The following is an 18,831-nucleotide window of genomic DNA, read 5'->3' as shown; positions in this document are numbered from 1 at the left end:
CACTGCATTGGCTGTGTTGTTCCGATATATACTCTTCAGTTAGGGGAGAAAACATGTTGTGTGTGACTACTGGGTGGTAATTTAATTTATGTGCTGGTAGTTCAGGATAATTTACCTGATATTTGTGTATTTTAGTAGCAGCAGCGTAAGAAGCTAGGCCTTATAACATGATTTTTAATTTTTTTATATGTTATAGGGAAGTATTGACTAGCTGTGTGGTAGTCTTCCCTCATTGAGCTCATTCTATCCTTAATATTTCTTTGTCGAGTAAATTCAGGACAAAATTTAGAGTTACTACTATGAGTACCTAGGCAGTGAATACATTTTTAAGGGGGCCTGGCATTCCTCTGAATGAAAGTCCTCCCCGCAGTTTCTACATATTCTATTATTGGTACATGGTTGTGCTTGCAACATGTCCATAAGCAAAACAACGAAAACATTGTTTTACAGGTATTCTGAATGTGTCTACCTTCATACGAACATAATTAAGTTTAACATACTGTGGTAGTATGTCTGAGTCAAAAGTGACTTTTACAAAAGAAGTTGGAAACTAGGTCATTATTTACTCGTCTTTTAATTCTATTGGCAAATAAGATTTTACTCTCACTTTCCGTTTCGTTTTAAGATTTCTTCATATCAGAAATTTCTTTTTCAACATATATTACTCCTACAGAGTAAATTCTAATAGAGGGTACGAAGACATTATATTGTGTTTAAATTATTGTGAGTCAACCAAATTATTGGCTGCTTCATAGTTTTTGCATTTAACAGACAAATTTTTGCCAGAACGTTCAATATGATGAATGTCTGAGCAATGGTTTTTAATTATCTTACCAACAGAGGAAAGGGTTTGTTTAACTTACGTTTATCTTTGTCTTGAATGATGATTTCATAGGGTCCCCTGATTGTCATACTTGTAATACCTTTTGGTAAATATTTTTTTAATTCTGGAGTATTTTCTATCTGGTCAGTGGGGCTACATGGGTCATTGTCTCTTTTTCTTTTACCTTCATTATTATCTTTAGCAGTTTTATTTAAATAATCATGGTCTATAATAATAGATTGAACCGCTTTTTGAGTTTCCTCCTCCTCGAGGGTTACCATGGCCAGACCTTCCGACATGTCGGGGTCCGGCCGGGACAGGTTTGTGTAAAGATCGTGTATGTATAGGTTAGTGATTATTGGCTATTGTGAAATTGTAACTGAAATGTAAATTAAATTGTAATGTTAGGAATAAACAGAGATGGAAGAGATTTACATACTATTAGTTACCCAATACAACAGGTTGAAAGGAATTCAAATTACACTTAACGAAGGAACTTGACAACCACAGATGAAGAACACCTTTATGCACCAAAGTTCACGTACGAATGTAGCTCCTTGCTTGTAAAATAATTCTCCTCTCTCAGACCGGCTGAAGCTTTTTTTTATTTGCAAAATGCAAGTTCGGGTGTTGTACCATGCTGTTTTTCTGTTCTCTATCTTGATTACTTTGTAATTTTTACTAATTATTTTCACTGATGAAGGGTTAACAAAATAATATGTTTCATTATTTCAGCATTCAAGTAATACTTAAAAGAAAATCATCGGAGATACGTTGAGCTTAGCACCCCGCTCCTATTGCTGTGAACATTCCACAAAATTATAAATATGTATAGTTTCTTGCTTTTGTGTAGAGCATATGAATACACCTGATATACTCAATAACAAAATGAATATGCCTGATATACAAAAAACAAAATTTATATCTGAACAGTGCAAACACTTATCGCACTAGATTTAGAATCATTTGTCATTAAATATGAGTTCATACTTTTAAAAAGTTGTCGCTGTAAACATATAACTATAATAAAGCAACTATGGTGGGAAGGTTTGATTTGACGTGAATGTTGAATTTAGCTACAGTTCACCTTCCTCTTACGTGCATCAACTAAAATCTGATACTGTTGCAGACTTGACTCCTGAAATCTGGAGTCATGTTCGTCTGAAGGGATAAAACATGGTCGGTGAAGAACAACGAAGGCGCCCAAAACGAATCCCCCCCCTCACCATTTCGACATTAGAGACTCCCAGACTACAAAAAGTAGTGCAAACTAGGTTAAGAGGTATTCTTATTGTCTCACCAGGTGCATAATTGAGCTGACTATGTTGTTGACTGACACGATTTCAAAGCAGTGGAGCAACCGAGTCTTCTACACATAAATCAGCTATGGTTGGGAAGGGCTGATTCGATGTGGACTGGAGCTAAATTCAACATTCATAACTTATAATTTCAAACAATACATTTTAGTAAAAATTAAGAGTGGGCATACAAGATTTTATTAAAAATATTTGTATTGCTTGAGCCTGGAACAATATTAATTGTAATCATTAATTTTAAAAGTAATTTGTTCCCTCCTCCATCTAAACCTAAGTTCATCCTAACAACGCGGTTAGATATTCAAAAGCTCAATGTTTAGAGAAGCTTCTGTGAATTACATACAGTAGTATCAAGTTATTTGTAACATACAATATGTAGTTGTTATTGGTTATACTTTAGACACTATTTAATATTGTATACTCAGAGATTATACTTATCTTATTCACTTTTTCATTGATAATAATTTCTGCATATTATAAATTGGTTATTGTAGAACATTCGGTTATATAACTTAATTTTGTATTTAGATAAATAAATATGGACGTCATTATGAGTTATTACAGAGCTGATGATGTAGTGATTACATTACTTCATTTGTGTCTGCAAATTATAAGGGAGGCCTTGTTTTTTATTATAAGGTTGTCAAGTAAAACGTCCATGCCTTTCTTTAAAACAGCGTAGTGTGTCTGAAGGTAGTTTTCTTAGTTGAATATTATTCAATTTGTACACATCAAACCTGCCTATATGTATGCAAAAATGTACTGATCATTTTGTACGCAAATGGCTGACAAATTATATTTGAATTACGGCACCTAAAGACAGTAATGGCCAAAAGGATAAGTTCTATGCATAACAACGAATTTCCTACAATTTATCCTCTTCTTCTTTCCTTTTTGTTTATTTCCTTCTAAATCTTGTCATAATCTTTTTCATCTTGTCTTAAGTCACCACTAACAAATAACCATACTTCTGTTGATTTGTATGCTCACTAGAAAGCTGATATAAATAAATGGATTTTGGGCGGAAATAACTTTATATAACCAACTTTGAACTGGTATTGGTATTGCTTAAAATAAAAATGAAAATAAAGAAATTATTCATGATTTGGTGTGGAGCAGTCTACCAAATAATGATTAACTCGAATAACCTTTGTGGTCCTTTTTAGGGGGGTTTTTGGATACAAACACATTTAGCAAAGAAGATACATATTGGGTCGAGAAATTGTATTAGGGTTTGTTTTTAATTAAGGAGCCTTTATAGTATTGAAGGCACTTGAGAAAAAAATCAATCAGATATTAGCTATTAGTCTCGTTAGAATGTTATTTGTCTATTCAGTCTATTGGTATCTTACAGTGATTAATTTCCAAAATATTGTAATTGTCATGCTAATACAATATTGTTCAAATGCTTAAACCATTCTATTTGGTTCTTAGGGATTATACCGACCACTCCCAGACATGAATCGTTATTAAATTTGACATTTTGCTTCTACTGATTACTAGATTAGCGTAGAACAATATTTCGTCAATATAAAACAGGAATTGTCTTATCGCAAACCCCTAACCATTCTCAGACAGAGGTCAAAGTCGAGCGGTCTAGTAGATAACGTGATTGCAGAGTCTCGCCGCCCGTTCAGCTGGAGCGTCGCTTTGTTGTACTTCCGCGTTTTACCCCTACATTTCTCCAGACACAAAAATTCAACTAAAACAAACATAACCAAACAAAAACTAAACTCTTTATTGAAAAAAAAACACACACAAAACTTATTTTTATTCTTGATCACACTCCGCCACCCAAAATGCAAGTGCCTCCGGCTATCAGCGCGGGCTTGTGCATCAGGTGCTGCCGAAGCCCGCGCTGATGTCAACGAAAGAACAACATCCCTCGAGATAGTACCTATCAGTAAAATATCAAATTCTAGAGGGGCTGATCAGAAATATAAACTGAATTGTAATGGAAAGGCAATTATGTACTTTGCAAAAAACTTAGATAATCATATGATGCCGCGCGGCCTGCCGTAATCGGGATTCTCGAGAAAGATAAGATAACAGTGACAACAATACCGATCACAATACCTGGAAATGCTTGTAAGTTTGTAATTTTGTAATTAAAGAGTTGTTTTTCGTTTTATCATGTTTGTTTCTATTAATTTATATTTTTGTGTTCTTCATACTGGTGTGGTCGGTATAATCCCAAAGTACCTTATATTTCGTCAATATGCCATCTTATAATAATGTAAAAATGATCTATCCTGTATTGATGTTCACTTGCACTGTATTAACTGGCACAAAAAACCCACGTAGTTCTAAAATACGGATGCGATGTCCGTGAGACGAGCTCAAAGTCTGGCGTGCGTTTAACCTTGTCTAACTGGATTTGATAGTTTACTGAAAAATACATTACCTATGTTATTTGTATTAGTTTAATAGTAATATCAGGGGCGCACCGACGTGGGGAGGGCGAACCGGACCTGCTCCTCCCCAGAGCATTTTATTTAAAAATAATCGATCGCGTAATAGTCTATTTTTGACTAAAAACAACATTTATGTTGGAACTTTTAAATAAATCATGATAATATAAATGAATCATATATATGAATGATATAATATATATACAAGCGGTTGCTCACAGCTATCCGGGCAAGCTGTAAGTACTGTAAAGAGTAAAATATCTCTTATCTATAAACATGTGGTCCAACTTAGCGTTAAAGTTGGTTTTGTTATTTTTAATGCTAAGTTGTTAAGTTATTTTTTTATAATGCGTTATTCATGTTGTTAATGTTTAACAATTCTTGTTTTATGATTATATAATATCGAAATTGGGTAAGATACCGAGTGGTTCGATAATGACGATCGAATAACGAGTGCAGGCCGCTTATTACAGTTTTGTCGGAAAAATCAACAGCTGCAGCTGATGATGTCTGACTAGTCTTACAGCTGACTGTCGGCTGTCTAGTGTCTGAAGGTTAAGTTTTGTCGGCGCATTTTGGCTTGGTTAGGATTTTTGATTTGGTTAGTTTATTATTATCATAAAAGTTTTCTAATTTATTGTCTATGTATTTATAAATTATTGTAATTTTTAGGTATAATTTTAAATATGTTAGTTACGAGTAATTAATTTGATAACGTTGTCATGACGATTTAAAGGTTAACAATGTTATGATCTGAATAAATGGTTTGATTAGTTTATAAATATTTCTTTTAAAACAAGTTGTTTTAACTCCTTTACTGTCATATTACATGTTGTTAACACCTTTACTGCTGCTTTATTGTGTTCTGAGTGATCAATAAGTAGTCCAAATACAGCATGCACATTAGGGTATTATGTCACAGTTAACATTTAAACCTAAAATGTGTATTGTTTATTTTGTTACGTATTTTGTTAAGTTATTACTATTTAATAAGAGAGCTTAAAATTTTATTCAATAACTTAAAAATCACTACCTTTTTTATTGTTAAAAATCTTTTTGAACTGACTTTGTATGAAGTATTGAAGATGTGATTAAATATTAATTCAAATTTATCCAATGAACACACAATATATTTTTGAAGAAATTAGTAACAAATATGTTGGTATTTTCACGGATTAAAACAAAAACGTTTATAGGTTGATATCATGTGACGCTTGTTAATTTAACCCCTTGACTGCCCTTACTATTTTGCTTAAACACCAAACTGGTTTTCTCAGTTTTGTAAGCTACTTTTCTAAAATCTGTAAAAAATGGTTTTTAATGCAAACCTAACAGTATTTGGTATTGTTTTGTTCACAATGAACAATAGAATACAATAATAATAATTAATGATGGTAAATATTTACATTTGAATTTTTTATGGTGAGTGAATCTAGGCCTATTAGTAAAATTTATTTGTATGAAAAAAGGTGAGAGCGTGCCTAGAAAATATAGTTCAGTATATAAATTTCAAATTCCAAGATAGCTTTAAGGTCACCAATTTAGTATAGTTTTGGAAAATGTACAGTTTTTGGCTAAATAAACCAGTTGTAGCGCAAAAAACTGAAAGTAGTACAAGAGGCGTGGTTTTTGTGATTAAAAACACATACATTTGTTCAAAGTTTTATAAACTGTAAATCTAATTATATTTGATATTATTTTTTTACAATAAACTAGAGAACTCTATAGTAATAAATTTGTTTTGGTTACTACTAGATATCAAAACTTTTATAGTATGATTCCAAAAAAAGGGATAATTACCTTATAAAAACAGTCATTGTAATAATGTTTATTTTTGGTTTTTTAAATGTTTATAATAACATAAAGGTCACAAATTTATTCCAGTTATATATATATAATTTCAATAAACATTGAAACACAAAAAATACTTGCTCCACCAGGACTCGAACCCGGATCTCTCACTTGCCGGGTGAATGTGGAACCATTACACCATAGAGCTCTTACTTTTTATGATTCAATTATGTTGTATTTGGCCGTATCTGTAACATATGCGTTTAAATAACCGAACTAACATATGATCGAAAGACCAAATACATGTCAAATGACTTTTGTCTTACATTTATTAAATTAGTATAAGTGGCAAAAGCCTAATTTAATTTCAATAAACATTGAATCACAAAAAGTACTTGCTCCGCCGGGACTCGAAAGCCTTTGATTTTTAAATACCAGGTGTCTAAAAAGACTAGAAGCACTTAAATCTTTTTTTGTAATGAACAAACATAGCTAAATAAATTATTGGGTTGCACATACTCACTGAAGTTATTTACAGTTTAGGTCATTTCGCTATGGGTGGGTGGGAGGGTGTCCTGTCGAGGATGTTGTAACAATCTTACATGTAGGTCTAGATGAAAATGTACCTCATTTTAAAGATATTTGTTAGGAGAACACATTACCACAAATCTGACTGAAAGAGGACTGTTCATTTGGACATGGCAGACTATCAAAATTTTGATTGACTAATGACACAGTAATGAGAACCAAAAGTGAATGAAAGCCAAAATTGAATAATTCGGTCATGACGATTTATAGGTTATAATACTAATGTCTCTGTACTATTGGATTACTATTAATTTAAAACAAACACTAATAATATACTGTATTTTGTAGCGTATTTATTAATTAATATTTATATAAGTATTGTCGTTTTGCTAACTTGTATTATGCATGTACTTCTTGTAATCAATTGTAGTAATGGCTGCTGCTGTTGGAAATAAATAAATAAATACTGGATAGTAATAATAAGTATATTATTGGAGTGTTTGTTTTAAATTAATAACAAATCCCAATATGAACAGAGCTTCTAGAATGGATTATTGTTACGGAATGGAAAGTAGATTATGGGGAGAAAAATGAGAATGTTAAACTTAAAGTAATTTATTTTACTATATAAATTTAAGGAGAGCATAGTTTTAACTAATGTACACTATCGTTATGAAAAAGCTTTTAACAAGTCGTTAGCCATATGTTGTTTATTGTTTGTCAATTAGTTACCAGTACTTAGCAAGGTTATAAATTATTAACACAAGAATAAAACCTAAGATGTGTTTTAAAGTAGGCGCTCTAAGTGCCATTAAACCTTCAAGCCATTTTCTACTTTTAACCGGTCATGATACTATCAATACTTTCTTATGTAATTATGTGTGCCTCGTTCATTATGTCTTCTACACTGGTCAGTTTTGTTACATAAATTATTCCCTTCAGAAGTACAAAAAAAAATATAATCTAGTGAAAGGTCAGAGGTCTTTGTGGCCACTCAATTATATCCCTTCTGCCAATCTTCTTTTATCTTAGAAATACCAGCCCATCACTAATAATATTTATTACTGTTTGCTCATGCATGCATTACAATTAATTGTTGTCTATTGCATTGTTGTGATTGCTTTTTACAAATCCATCTTGGACATGTTTTATTTCACTTTTAATTTTAGCATTTAAGTTACTTATATTACGTATTGTATTATTTACCATATTATTATTATTATTATGAAATGGTGATACTGCTGGAATAAATAAAAAACGCCATTCCTGCAGAGTTTTAAAACATATTCTCCAAATTGAGAAGGGGCTCCTAGATATCCCTAAACTGAGGACCCAATAACTCTCTTAAATGTGGCATTATCCTAGTTACCAACAATCTGTATGTGTTAGCATTTATATTCCCATCTATAGATTACTGATGCACATCATGAGTACCAAGTAATCCTGTCCAAACATTTACTTTTTGGGGATATTGGGTATCTGACTATGTCATCCATCGTGGGTCTTCTTGAGACCAATATCGTGAGTTGTGTCTTTTCAATACCATTGCCTCATCAGAAAACAGAATATGTTTTGGAAAGATTTAGTTCTTGGTGAAGTTGCAAATGGATAAAATTTATTTTTATGTAGTATCTTATGGACGGACATTTTACTTATATGTACATACTGCACTGATATTTTAATGGATCTGTGAGGATTTTCCATGAAACACTGAAAAGTATCAAGATAATTTTCTTCGACAGTTGTTGATATTGGCCGTCCAGATCATGGACAACACAGAACCACTTTATCAAAATTATTTACTATCTTATATACTGTTCTGTTAAGTATTCTATTGGGGTGGTTGTCATTGAACAAGAAGCTTACTTCCTCATATTGTAGAGTTCTACGCCCCCATATCCTGTCATTTCCAAAATTGTTGTTCCCACTATCTTGCTAAGTGACATTGTAACCAAATGGAATAACTGACTAAAGGTCATTAGAGACTATAATGAACAGGTCAGATTGCAGAGCCTAAAGAACACCAAGAGAGATAAGATAAGACTACCCAAACTTTACATCAACAAATAGTGGGATGGCTCTATTCTTTCACTTTCACATTATCAATGTTTTCATGTTGATTCGCATTTAATACAGGGAGATAAATAAATAAATCTATTGTTTCATGGATTTTATAATATTTCAAGAAAGTTAGTCATCTAACGCAACATACTGTTTGTGTAAGTACCATAACTGGCTATTATTTAGCATGTTGTATTTACATCAAAATCAATCAAACTTTAAGAAGCTACTATTTTCTAACGAATAGTCTTTTTCAGTTGGATTTTTGGCAATGTGTTCTTCTAAGAAATAGCATTAAAATGAGTTTTATTTGGACCTATGCTTACATTTAAAATTTTCACAACTTCCTTAACAGGACATCCCCCCCCAAGCAAAAGATGGCACCTAAACCAACCAAATAGTAAGGAACTTCAGTGAGGATGCCATCCTAAAGTTGTATTTACCTAAGTTTATTCAAAAACCAAATATGTGTGTCCAGGCTTTTTGTGACACCTTAGAAAATAATATCATGTTGACACTATTCTCTTCTTTTATGTACAGAAATAAGCAAAGACCACCTTTACGGTTTATTTCCCAAATGTTTTAACTACTTTAGTTTGGAATATGTAGATATTCCAACAGATTTAATACTAGAATAGCAAAATAATATTTTAACACCATGTATGAGTGTGTAATGTATATATTTGAAAAACATATGTGAGGTATTCAATAAGTAATGAGACTAACCATTGCATCTAATAAAAAAATTTAATTAAATCAATACAAAACTTTGGTTACTTTTCAATACAGCCCACAGCAACATGTGTTCTATTGTCCCATTGTTCTTATAATTTTTGTATGTCACAAAATACAACATTTCCCTTATTTTCAGTAGTCTATCATGAATTTCTAACCTTGAATACCCTCTACAATTAAAAATCTAATTGAGTTTAGTTCTTTTGAAGTGCAACACTCGACCAGACTTGCCATTGTTTACAGAGTATGTTTGAGTTTATGCCAATAATACTCTCAAACAGCTGATTAGGAATAAAGTACAAGTATGCCAATTTGATGAATTTAAACTATTGTGTTGATTAAACAACCCGCATTGAAATTATAGTTTTTTAATTCGCTTGTAGTTTTTTGAATTGCCGACATATAAGTGATATGAATTAAATTGAATCGGGATGATTCATTTAGTAACACATTATTTTATTCTTAGTGTAAATATTATTAAGGTCTATAATTTTATAAAGTACTTCACTGAATTTCATTTTCAGATGAACTATGGCAGAAGAAATACCATTTTCCAAACAGATGCGCTTGGCAACAAGAGAGATCCATGCCCTCAGTGATGCTCTTATAAACGCCAAGCTGGCCTTTGGTAAGTTTTTGGAGGTTTGTTTCTTGTCTGAGACATAGAATGATTTTAACTTAAATTCATTGCCAATCTGGCATCTATTGGTAGTAGTATTCATTAGTTTCAAAGTGCGTATTTATTTTTATTAATCGGGCCAAATCTAATGCATAGCAGTTTTCATAAACTTATTTTGAGAAAATAGTTTCTTCACTGTTCTCATCTGTCATCTGTTTTTGGTTATTAGTTTTGAAACAATGCTTTGATATGTTAAAGTGCTGTTAGAACTTTGTTATGAATAGAAAAAAGTATACTTTTACATGATTTAACTTTTTGATTTAGGCTGTACATAGGCCTAATTTGAGGAGTTTGTAAAAATGTTATATGTAAGTACTTATAAGCAGTGTTTAATTTCTAGACCTAGATGTTGTGGAATGCACCGGAAGGATATTGAATACCTAGTGAAAGAAAGAGTAGCGAGGAAAATTTTGAAAAATTAAATCTTGAAATAGTATTTGATGCATTGCTTAGATGAAGGGGAAAGTCTCCTGTGAATATTAAAGTTTTTCAGATAGTGGTACTGGAACTTCGTTCTGGCCCATTTCGTCTCAAACTAAGCACTACTTGTAAGTAAATATTATACATAAACCCTTGAAAACACTGAAGTTTCGTGACTAATATGACTGAGATTCTGAGTAATAAAACAAAAGAAATCTACATTTATTTATGTTATTATTATTTATTTATTTACATAATCTAAGAAGATATTGTCACAACAGTGCAGTGAACATTTGAATATTGTTATATATGGTGCATATTCCTCAAATCACCACACCATTCTGTGTACTCCAAATCCAAATCTAAATTTTAAAAAACACAAAGAAGCTGAATACAGATGTTATCAGTAAAGAAAATGTCATTTTAGTAATGACTGTGGACCTGCATGATTGCAAATAACGTTTACTGTATACAGGGTCAATGCAAGCCTATAATGAGAGTGATTATAAAATAAAAATAGTCTTCTTTGTTAAATTTTGCATCCCTTACCTTCCCTATAGCCAAGATGATGAGTCTGAAATGTAGTCTGCCATCCCTCCAAATGGATCTTAACAGGAGGTAGTCCCTATCCCCAACCTTACCCATCCTGAATATCCTGTCACTCCAGAAGCAAGCGTAAGGATCATTTTAGGACAAAGTGCACTGAGAGGATTTTAATCATCTTGTCTTATGTGGAAAAAGATGGCTAGATATTTGGTTTTCTGACTCTTCTTTGCTTATCTTTATTAATTTGTATCATTCTACAGTATTGTCTCTTTTTTATTGGGTATCTTCAATTTTAAAATTTTAAATAAATATTTTCTACGTGCAAATGTTAAGTTTTGCTTCATTTCACCTTCTGCTTGATGCAGTGTCTAAGATCTGGCATTGTCACGGATGTGACTCCTGGAATCTGGAGTCCACGTCCATCTGGAGGGATCTAACAAGACTGAAACAGTAGAGTACCTTGGTAATACTGCTTAGTAGTACTTGCCATGATTTCAATATTCAGAACATACTCTCGGTAACACAATCAGTTCTTAGATGTTTTCGTGATGTATTGTTTTGATATCAGAGACACCAATGCCACAAAAGAGCACCGTCTGGTTCACCCAGCAGAAATCCAGTGTAATCTAGATGAAGATGTGTCCTCATTATTTCATCAGTTTCACAATTGAGTGCACTATAATGTTTCAGACATGATCCTAAAGAATAGTGGAACAACCGAGTTTTCTGCAACACAGCTATGGTGGGAGTAGATGATTCATTCTCTGTTTCCTTCTATTTTGTCTGTTGTAATTTTTCTGTCCTTGATTTTATTTCATACATTTTATATTATGGTATTCCCTCGTTTATGTCCTATTTACTTTTGGTTTTTATAATTTATGTTCATGAGCGGGGTTTATCTTTTCTGCTAAATTGGTTTCTGGAAATAAATGTATTGCCATGAGGGATTTTTAGTTTTAATATTATATACTAATGACATTGAAGATTCATTAGGTGCATTATCCTATCACATGGCAATTTTCTGATTTACTATTACTTAGGTATATAAAGTTTAAATTACATTGTTAAATGAACTAATAGAGTAATTAAGATCCTCGTACTTTGAACAAAGTGACATGGACTTAAAATGAAATCTGGAAAAATGTAATCTATATTGATTGACAGTACACCATTGTACAGTAAAGTAGATGTAAATAAAAAAAATCTGCAATGTTTAAGTTGGAGTGACTGGTTACTGTTATTGTATTAGTCTTTTGTAGCATTCACTTGCTGAAAGAGGTACACAATTCTCTCCCTCTACTCATTTAACTGCATCTTACAAAGTGTTTGATTTTTACACTTTTTATTGTGACACAGTGACCAATAACATGAGAGTGGCTTTAAAACAAACATCGACACATTCAACATGTTTTGTTTCATATATACTTTTTATATCACTCACGTTGCAAACATAAAACGTTGGAAGTAAGCTTTTAACTATTCCTTAGAATATTGGTGCCTGATTGAATAATAATATATACCTTATAGAAACTAACCTATCACCAAACGTGTACTTGGTTTTATAAATCGTGTATTCTTTTGACATAATAAGTATTTAGAGACCTCTCAGATTGAGGTGTAATCTCAGCTGTTAACAAGAAACTTACTTGCAGCTAGGTCTCAACATTAATCAATGGCTTGAAATTTATTTTGCCCCAATACTTGGAAACTGAGAGAAAGGATATGGGAGAGTATGAGAAAGAGAGGATTGCGTGAGGGAATAGTAGAAAGAATAAAGAACCTGTACGGCATATGTAAAAACAGGGTAAGAATTGAAGAAAAATATACGGAAACTTTTAAAACAGAGAGAGGAGTAAGGCAGGGAAGCATATTGTCACCTTTCCTTTTCAATATTATAATGGATGAAATTATTCTAGAAGTACAAGGAAACAGAGGAGCAGAAGAACTTAAGACAATAGCATATGCGGATGACATAATGATATGGGAAAACAGGGAAGAAGAGTTAGAACGAGAGTTGAACAAATGGGCAAAAGTGGCGAAGAAATATGGTTTAGAGATGAACATACAAAAATGTAAAGTAATGAAAATAGAGAGAAGGGAAGGAAATAACAAAGACGTGTTAGTTGAAGGAAAAAGACTTGAAAAGGTGAAGGAATTCTGTTATTTAGGAAGTATCATAACATATAGGGGCACAATAAGAGAAGAGATAGGAAACAGAATATGGAAGAGTGGAAAGTTTTTCAATATGGTGAAGAAGATTGTGTCGAGTTGGAACATTGGGAAAGAATCAAAAGTATTGATGTATAAATCTTATTTCCAACCAATTTTATTATATGGAGCAGAGACGTGGACATGGACTAAAAATGATTTAAGCAGATTGCAAGCTGCAGAAATGAGATTTTTAAGAGGGATAGAGAAGACTACAAGAAGAGATAGAATAAGGAACGAAATAACCAGAGAAAGATTGAAGGTAGTTTCACTGCAAGAGACAATGGAAGGAAGAAGAATACAGTGGATGGGGCATGTGAAGAGGATGGGAGATAATAGAATGCCTAGAATAGCACTGGAGAAGGAGGAAGGAGGAAGAAGACCAAGAGGAAGACCGAGAGGAAGATGGGAGGACCAAGTGTGGAAAGACATAGAGAGAAGGGGACTACAGAAAATACAGGTGGAGGAAGAGGAGACCTGGAATGATAGACAAAAGTGGAGGAGGCTGTGTACGACGACCCGTGATAACGGAAACGTCTGATGATGATGATGACTTGGAAACAGTCCATAAGCTGCAAAATCATCCCCATTCTATTAATGGCTCCTTATCTGATGTAGCTAATAGTAAACATTTAGATAATACAAGGATTTTTTTAAAGTAAGTACCATTTTAAAATTCCACAATCCACCTTATCAGCACTGCATTGGGTGTCCCGCACTTGTGAACTGTCTACCTTCATTTATGTTAGGAAGCCGTAGATGTAATTACGGTAAAAATCTATTGTTTTTTAGATCTGTTAATGCATACTCCCAAGTGGCCCCTTCAATTGACAATTCTGTCGACTGTGAAGACATGATGTAATTCGTTTTAGGTGCTAAAAGTGTTAAAACAGTTGAAATTTACCATCAAAATTCAGAAGTTTAAGAACAAAACATAATTTGTAATGGAATGGCATTTAAATGACAAGAGTTGGAGTGGACGACCCTCAATGATCACCAATGATTTGTTGCAGAAAGTGATTGATAAAGTGAAAATGAACAGACATTTCCCAATTTCTTTGTTATCAGAAGAGTTTCTTCAAGTTTTAAGAATTGTTCTCTGTGACATTTTTATCGAGAAACATGTTTTGCTGTACAACGGGATCCCTCTAAATGCATCAAAACAAACTCAAGATCTCATGACAGCATTTTGCTTGAGGCAATTTGATAATCCCCCAAACATCGTCAATTTAGCGCCTAGTGACTATTATTTTTCCATTAGAAGATGCGTCTTGAAGGTTAGCACACAAAACTAGCGTCAAAATGATCGTGTTGCAGTTGTGTTAAATCAGGCAACAATATTCTATGAAGACAATGTAGAAAAGCCATGTTTTTTAGATATGATAAATAGGTAGCTAAATATTGAATGCATTTACGTGGAAAAGTAGATAAAAGTGTGGGCTTTTATATAAAAATAAAGTTGATAAAAAGTTTATTTGAACTTTTTATATATCAAAACGGCACTTACTTAAAAGACATGCTTTGTATGATGTTAATGAGTGCTTTTCATCAACCTGGAAGCAGATGGGTGAGTCTAGATAACTAAGTGTCTTGTTAATCTCACTATTTCTCAGAACTAAAGCAGTTAATCTGTTTGTAATTACAGTGTGGTAGCACTAATTGTAGTTAGCTTTACTTGATGCTACAATTACGCTCAACTCTTGAAATTACAAATTATCCTGCAAATTACTGTGACTTCCAAGCCACAGATTTTATAATCAACCACCTATTTACATTGATGTGCATCAAAGTTGACCTAGAATATGTCTTATCAAGTCATAAGTGGCTGATATGTTGAAGAAATTTTTAATTTTACTAGTTTGAAGTTTGTGATAAAAAATAATTCTCTGATAAGAATAGAGTTCATGATTGATACAAACGGTTTATTGCTGTTAATTACTGTGAAAGCTTCTTCAGGCTTCAAAGGAACATTATAACTAGGCAGAAGGTTTTTATAGTAGTTAATGCTATTTGGTAGAAAACATTGTACCTACAAATCCTTTCATATAAAGAATGTTAAGAATAATGCAATTTTAAGAAATACATAAGTAATGCCTGAAATGATATACCTAGATGACATTGAAACATCGTACATATTTCTTAAATTAAAATTCTTCAAAATATATTTTTATCATTAATTGGAATTGCTGACCACCTTCCATTCATGACTTTGGCAATATTTATATGCATCTCAGTTATAGATATTAACAATTGCTCAAATATCTTTACTTGCTAAGGGAAGGCTAGTCTCGACGGCATAACACCTTTAGTGTTGTATTACTGTGTCATTTGGCAGAGTTCATTATCATATATTTCCCACCTAGATCTTTCTCTGTTTTTATAGAAAAAGAGTTTAATTTTAATCAGAAGCAGATTATAATAGAAACAAGTTGAGAAATTATTTATAAATTGTTATCCAAATCTTGCCAGCCTAAGTTTATGAAAAAATAATACATGTGGCCTTGTGTTTCCATACATGATTATACTGGAACAATCTCTACAAATTTCAAGATCTTGAATCTTTTGCTGTGAAAACCTCAAACAGATGTAGTCATGAATATACTTAAACCTAAACAAATGGTTTTTGTATCTGTATTCCTTTTTTAATTTGTTAAAGGTCGTAATAAGGTATTTAAATCTTTAATTGTTGAATGTTGTAATTTATTTATAAATTATGAATGGTAAGCCACCAAATTGGTACCATCTCAATCATTCAAAACCTCCAACTGGTTCCAAAACGTTTTATAGTTTTGTGATCAATTGTGCTATTGACTGTAACTCTGTCATATTTTAAAGAAAATTGGATAATGAAGTTTGAAAATAAAAAATTACATTAATTAATACATTTCAATGCATTATTGTTTTTTTAAAGAACTTTTGGACCTAAGGATCCAAAGTATAGGCATAAGTTTTATTTATTCACATTCATAATAATTCGAATCCCAATAAGGTTCTCAGAGCTGTGTATATGTATATATTTTTGTTGGAATTATAATTCACTCGAACAAGAAGTGTTCATACATGTACAAAGCCTATGAAATTGTTGCACGAATCTGCATGTAAATGTTGACAGAATTACTTAAATATAGGAGTCAAATATAAGTATATTTTAATTCCAAACTACCACCCACAAATGCTTTTATAAATAATTTAATTTAATAATTTCTTAAACAACATCGGAAAGATGACGTCTTTCTGTGTTTATACACATTCATAGTCTCCCTTCAAAAATCTCCATAACGTTTGTCAAAGTGTCCTGTGCTACAGCAGCAATTTCTTTACATATTGCAACCTTCAAATCTTTGACTGAACGAGGTTTACACGATATCGGCTTCCATGGATGTATTACTCGTGTGGACACATTCCATCCTGTTGAGACTAAATTTCTGCTGTGTCGATCCCCATAGCTTCAAGTTATGGTTGCAAAATGTGCTTAGCATTTGGACGTATCTTTGAAAATTAACTATGACAGTTGCACCACCTACTTCAAAAACATAGCGTTCAATGATATTAATTTTCAAGACCATACGCCACACCTTAACTTTAGGACTGCACAGTGGTTTTTTACACATTTATTGTGGGTTTTTGCTACCCAACAGCAAGAATTCTGCATGTTTACAGATCCATTCAAATGGAAGTGAGCTGTACCACTCATCATTAAAAACAGCATTTTCATTTGCAACAACGTTAAGCATTCTCTCACAGACAATTCTTATTTGAAAAGCACTTTAACTGAGAAAGCTATGAACTTCAACTTTGGAATTCCTGCACATTGGTATAAAATAGTTCAAATGTTACTGAATTATTGGAGCTTTTCAGTCAAATACATGGAATACTGCATAGAAATTGCGGGCTAAGCTGCGAATATGTGCTAGTGTCAAAATACATTTCTTCGTAAATACGATTTTTTTATGGAATCTTTACAAATTTCATAATTTTTCAACATCCAATTAAGAAATTATTTATGCTGTTGATGATATTAATTGACCCAGGAATTGAATCTTGTGGACATGCGGAGTGTTGATATTTAGCTAAAAATTGCTGCTTTTATACCATAAGTTGGCTAATGGCCAACTTATGGCATCAAATACAAGTGTAGATCTCATCACCCTTTGTATTCAGTCCTAAAATATCTTTAACTGTTAAAGTAGAATTTGTAAAAATTTGACATTTGATTACAATAAACTAATTTAAGTGTTATGATTGTAGCCATGTCAGATAACACCGTGTGGGCCGAGGGATTGTTGATGTTCTACGAGGTCTTCCGGTATTTGGAGCAAGCAATGGTACGGCTCAAGGACACTCCAATCGCAGAGTTCCAGCTGGAAGGTCTGATGAGGACTGAAGCTTTCCAGAAGGACCTGGCATTTTATCTGGGAGAAGATTGGGGAAAGGAATACTCTCCGAAGGAAAGCGTCTCCAAGTATCTTCTCCAACTCATGGAGATCGAAAGAACTAATCCTATATTGCTTATGGCGTACATCTATCATTTGTATATGGGGTTGCTCTCCGGAGGGCAGATATTGAGCAAGAAGAGGGCATTTACAAAGAAGTTTCTCCTATTTGGAAGCCAAGTCAATGGAGGAGACGCTGTCACCGACTTTAGTCCACATTCCATCGCCAGTCTCAAGCGACAGATCAGAGAGAAGACGGACAATATTGCACTGACATTGGATGACTCGATTAGACAACAGTTGCTGGAGGAAAGCAAAAGGGTGTTCATTCTGAACAACGCCATGGTGAGAACTGTACAGAATACCAATGCTGTGATTTTGAGGAAAGCAATTATTGTGTTGGTAGCTATTGCTTTGTTACTGATCCTATTGTGGTTCTTCAGAACATAAATTCATTAGAGGATTATTTTGACTTTTTGTCTTATTTCTTTTAATTTAAAGAAAAATATGTTACCATTCTTGTTTTCAATAAAAAAAAATGTAATTAATTTTTGTAAGAATGTACAACTTTTTGTATTTTTATTAATGTAAATGATTACCTTATGCAACTGTTGTAGCTGTATATTTTTATGTATGGTAATAATTGTACAAAAATATACTTATATATCTAGCGTTTATTTGAATTATTTTCTGATTTTATTATTTTTTTTACAATTTGTTTAAAGGAAAATAATTTTTTACATGAAACTATTTTCAAAGGCACAAACTATTTTGTATTGTTGGTATTATTGAATATTTACTGACGTACGTCCCTTTTTGTTTCTCTAAAAAATTTTATTTTGAGTTACTGCAAAACACAAAAAAATTATCTTTCCAATGA

At 32.6% G+C, this 18,831-nt stretch overlaps 1 protein-coding gene across 2 annotated transcripts; it reads left to right on the top strand.

Moving 5' to 3' along the window:
- Positions 1–5,031: 5,031 nt before the first annotated feature.
- Positions 5,032–18,626, top strand: LOC124370983 (heme oxygenase-like). Of its 2 annotated transcripts, none has more exons than XM_046829288.1 (3): positions 5,032–5,151; positions 10,190–10,293; positions 17,767–18,626. In XM_046829288.1, the coding sequence occupies exons 2-3, from the start codon at positions 10,197–10,199 to the stop codon at positions 18,399–18,401; spliced, it is 732 nt and encodes a 243-aa protein (XP_046685244.1). In that variant the 5' UTR covers positions 5,032–5,151; positions 10,190–10,196; the 3' UTR covers positions 18,402–18,626. The 2 variants fall into 2 exon arrangements, with proteins under 2 accessions (XP_046685244.1, XP_046685242.1); XM_046829286.1 differs by lacking the exon at positions 5,032–5,151 and adding an exon at positions 8,933–9,088.
- The last annotated feature ends 205 nt before the right edge of the window (positions 18,627–18,831 follow it).

The sequence above is a fragment of the Homalodisca vitripennis genome, unplaced genomic scaffold (genome assembly GCF_021130785.1).
Source record: "Homalodisca vitripennis isolate AUS2020 unplaced genomic scaffold, UT_GWSS_2.1 ScUCBcl_774;HRSCAF=3470, whole genome shotgun sequence".
Lineage (NCBI taxonomy): Eukaryota > Metazoa > Arthropoda > Insecta > Hemiptera > Cicadellidae > Homalodisca > Homalodisca vitripennis.
The sequence above is the reverse complement of the archived record's forward strand: the minus strand, read 5'-3'. Positions and strand labels throughout refer to the sequence as shown.

Coding starts and splice junctions, on each gene's coding strand:
- LOC124370983 (XM_046829288.1), top strand. CDS start 10,197: ATGGCAGAAGAAATACCATTTTCCAAACAGATGCGCTTGGCAACAAGA. Junction 10,294..17,766: donor AAACGCCAAGCTGGCCTTTG/GTAAGTTTTTGG, acceptor TTATGATTGTAG/CCATGTCAGATAACACCGTG.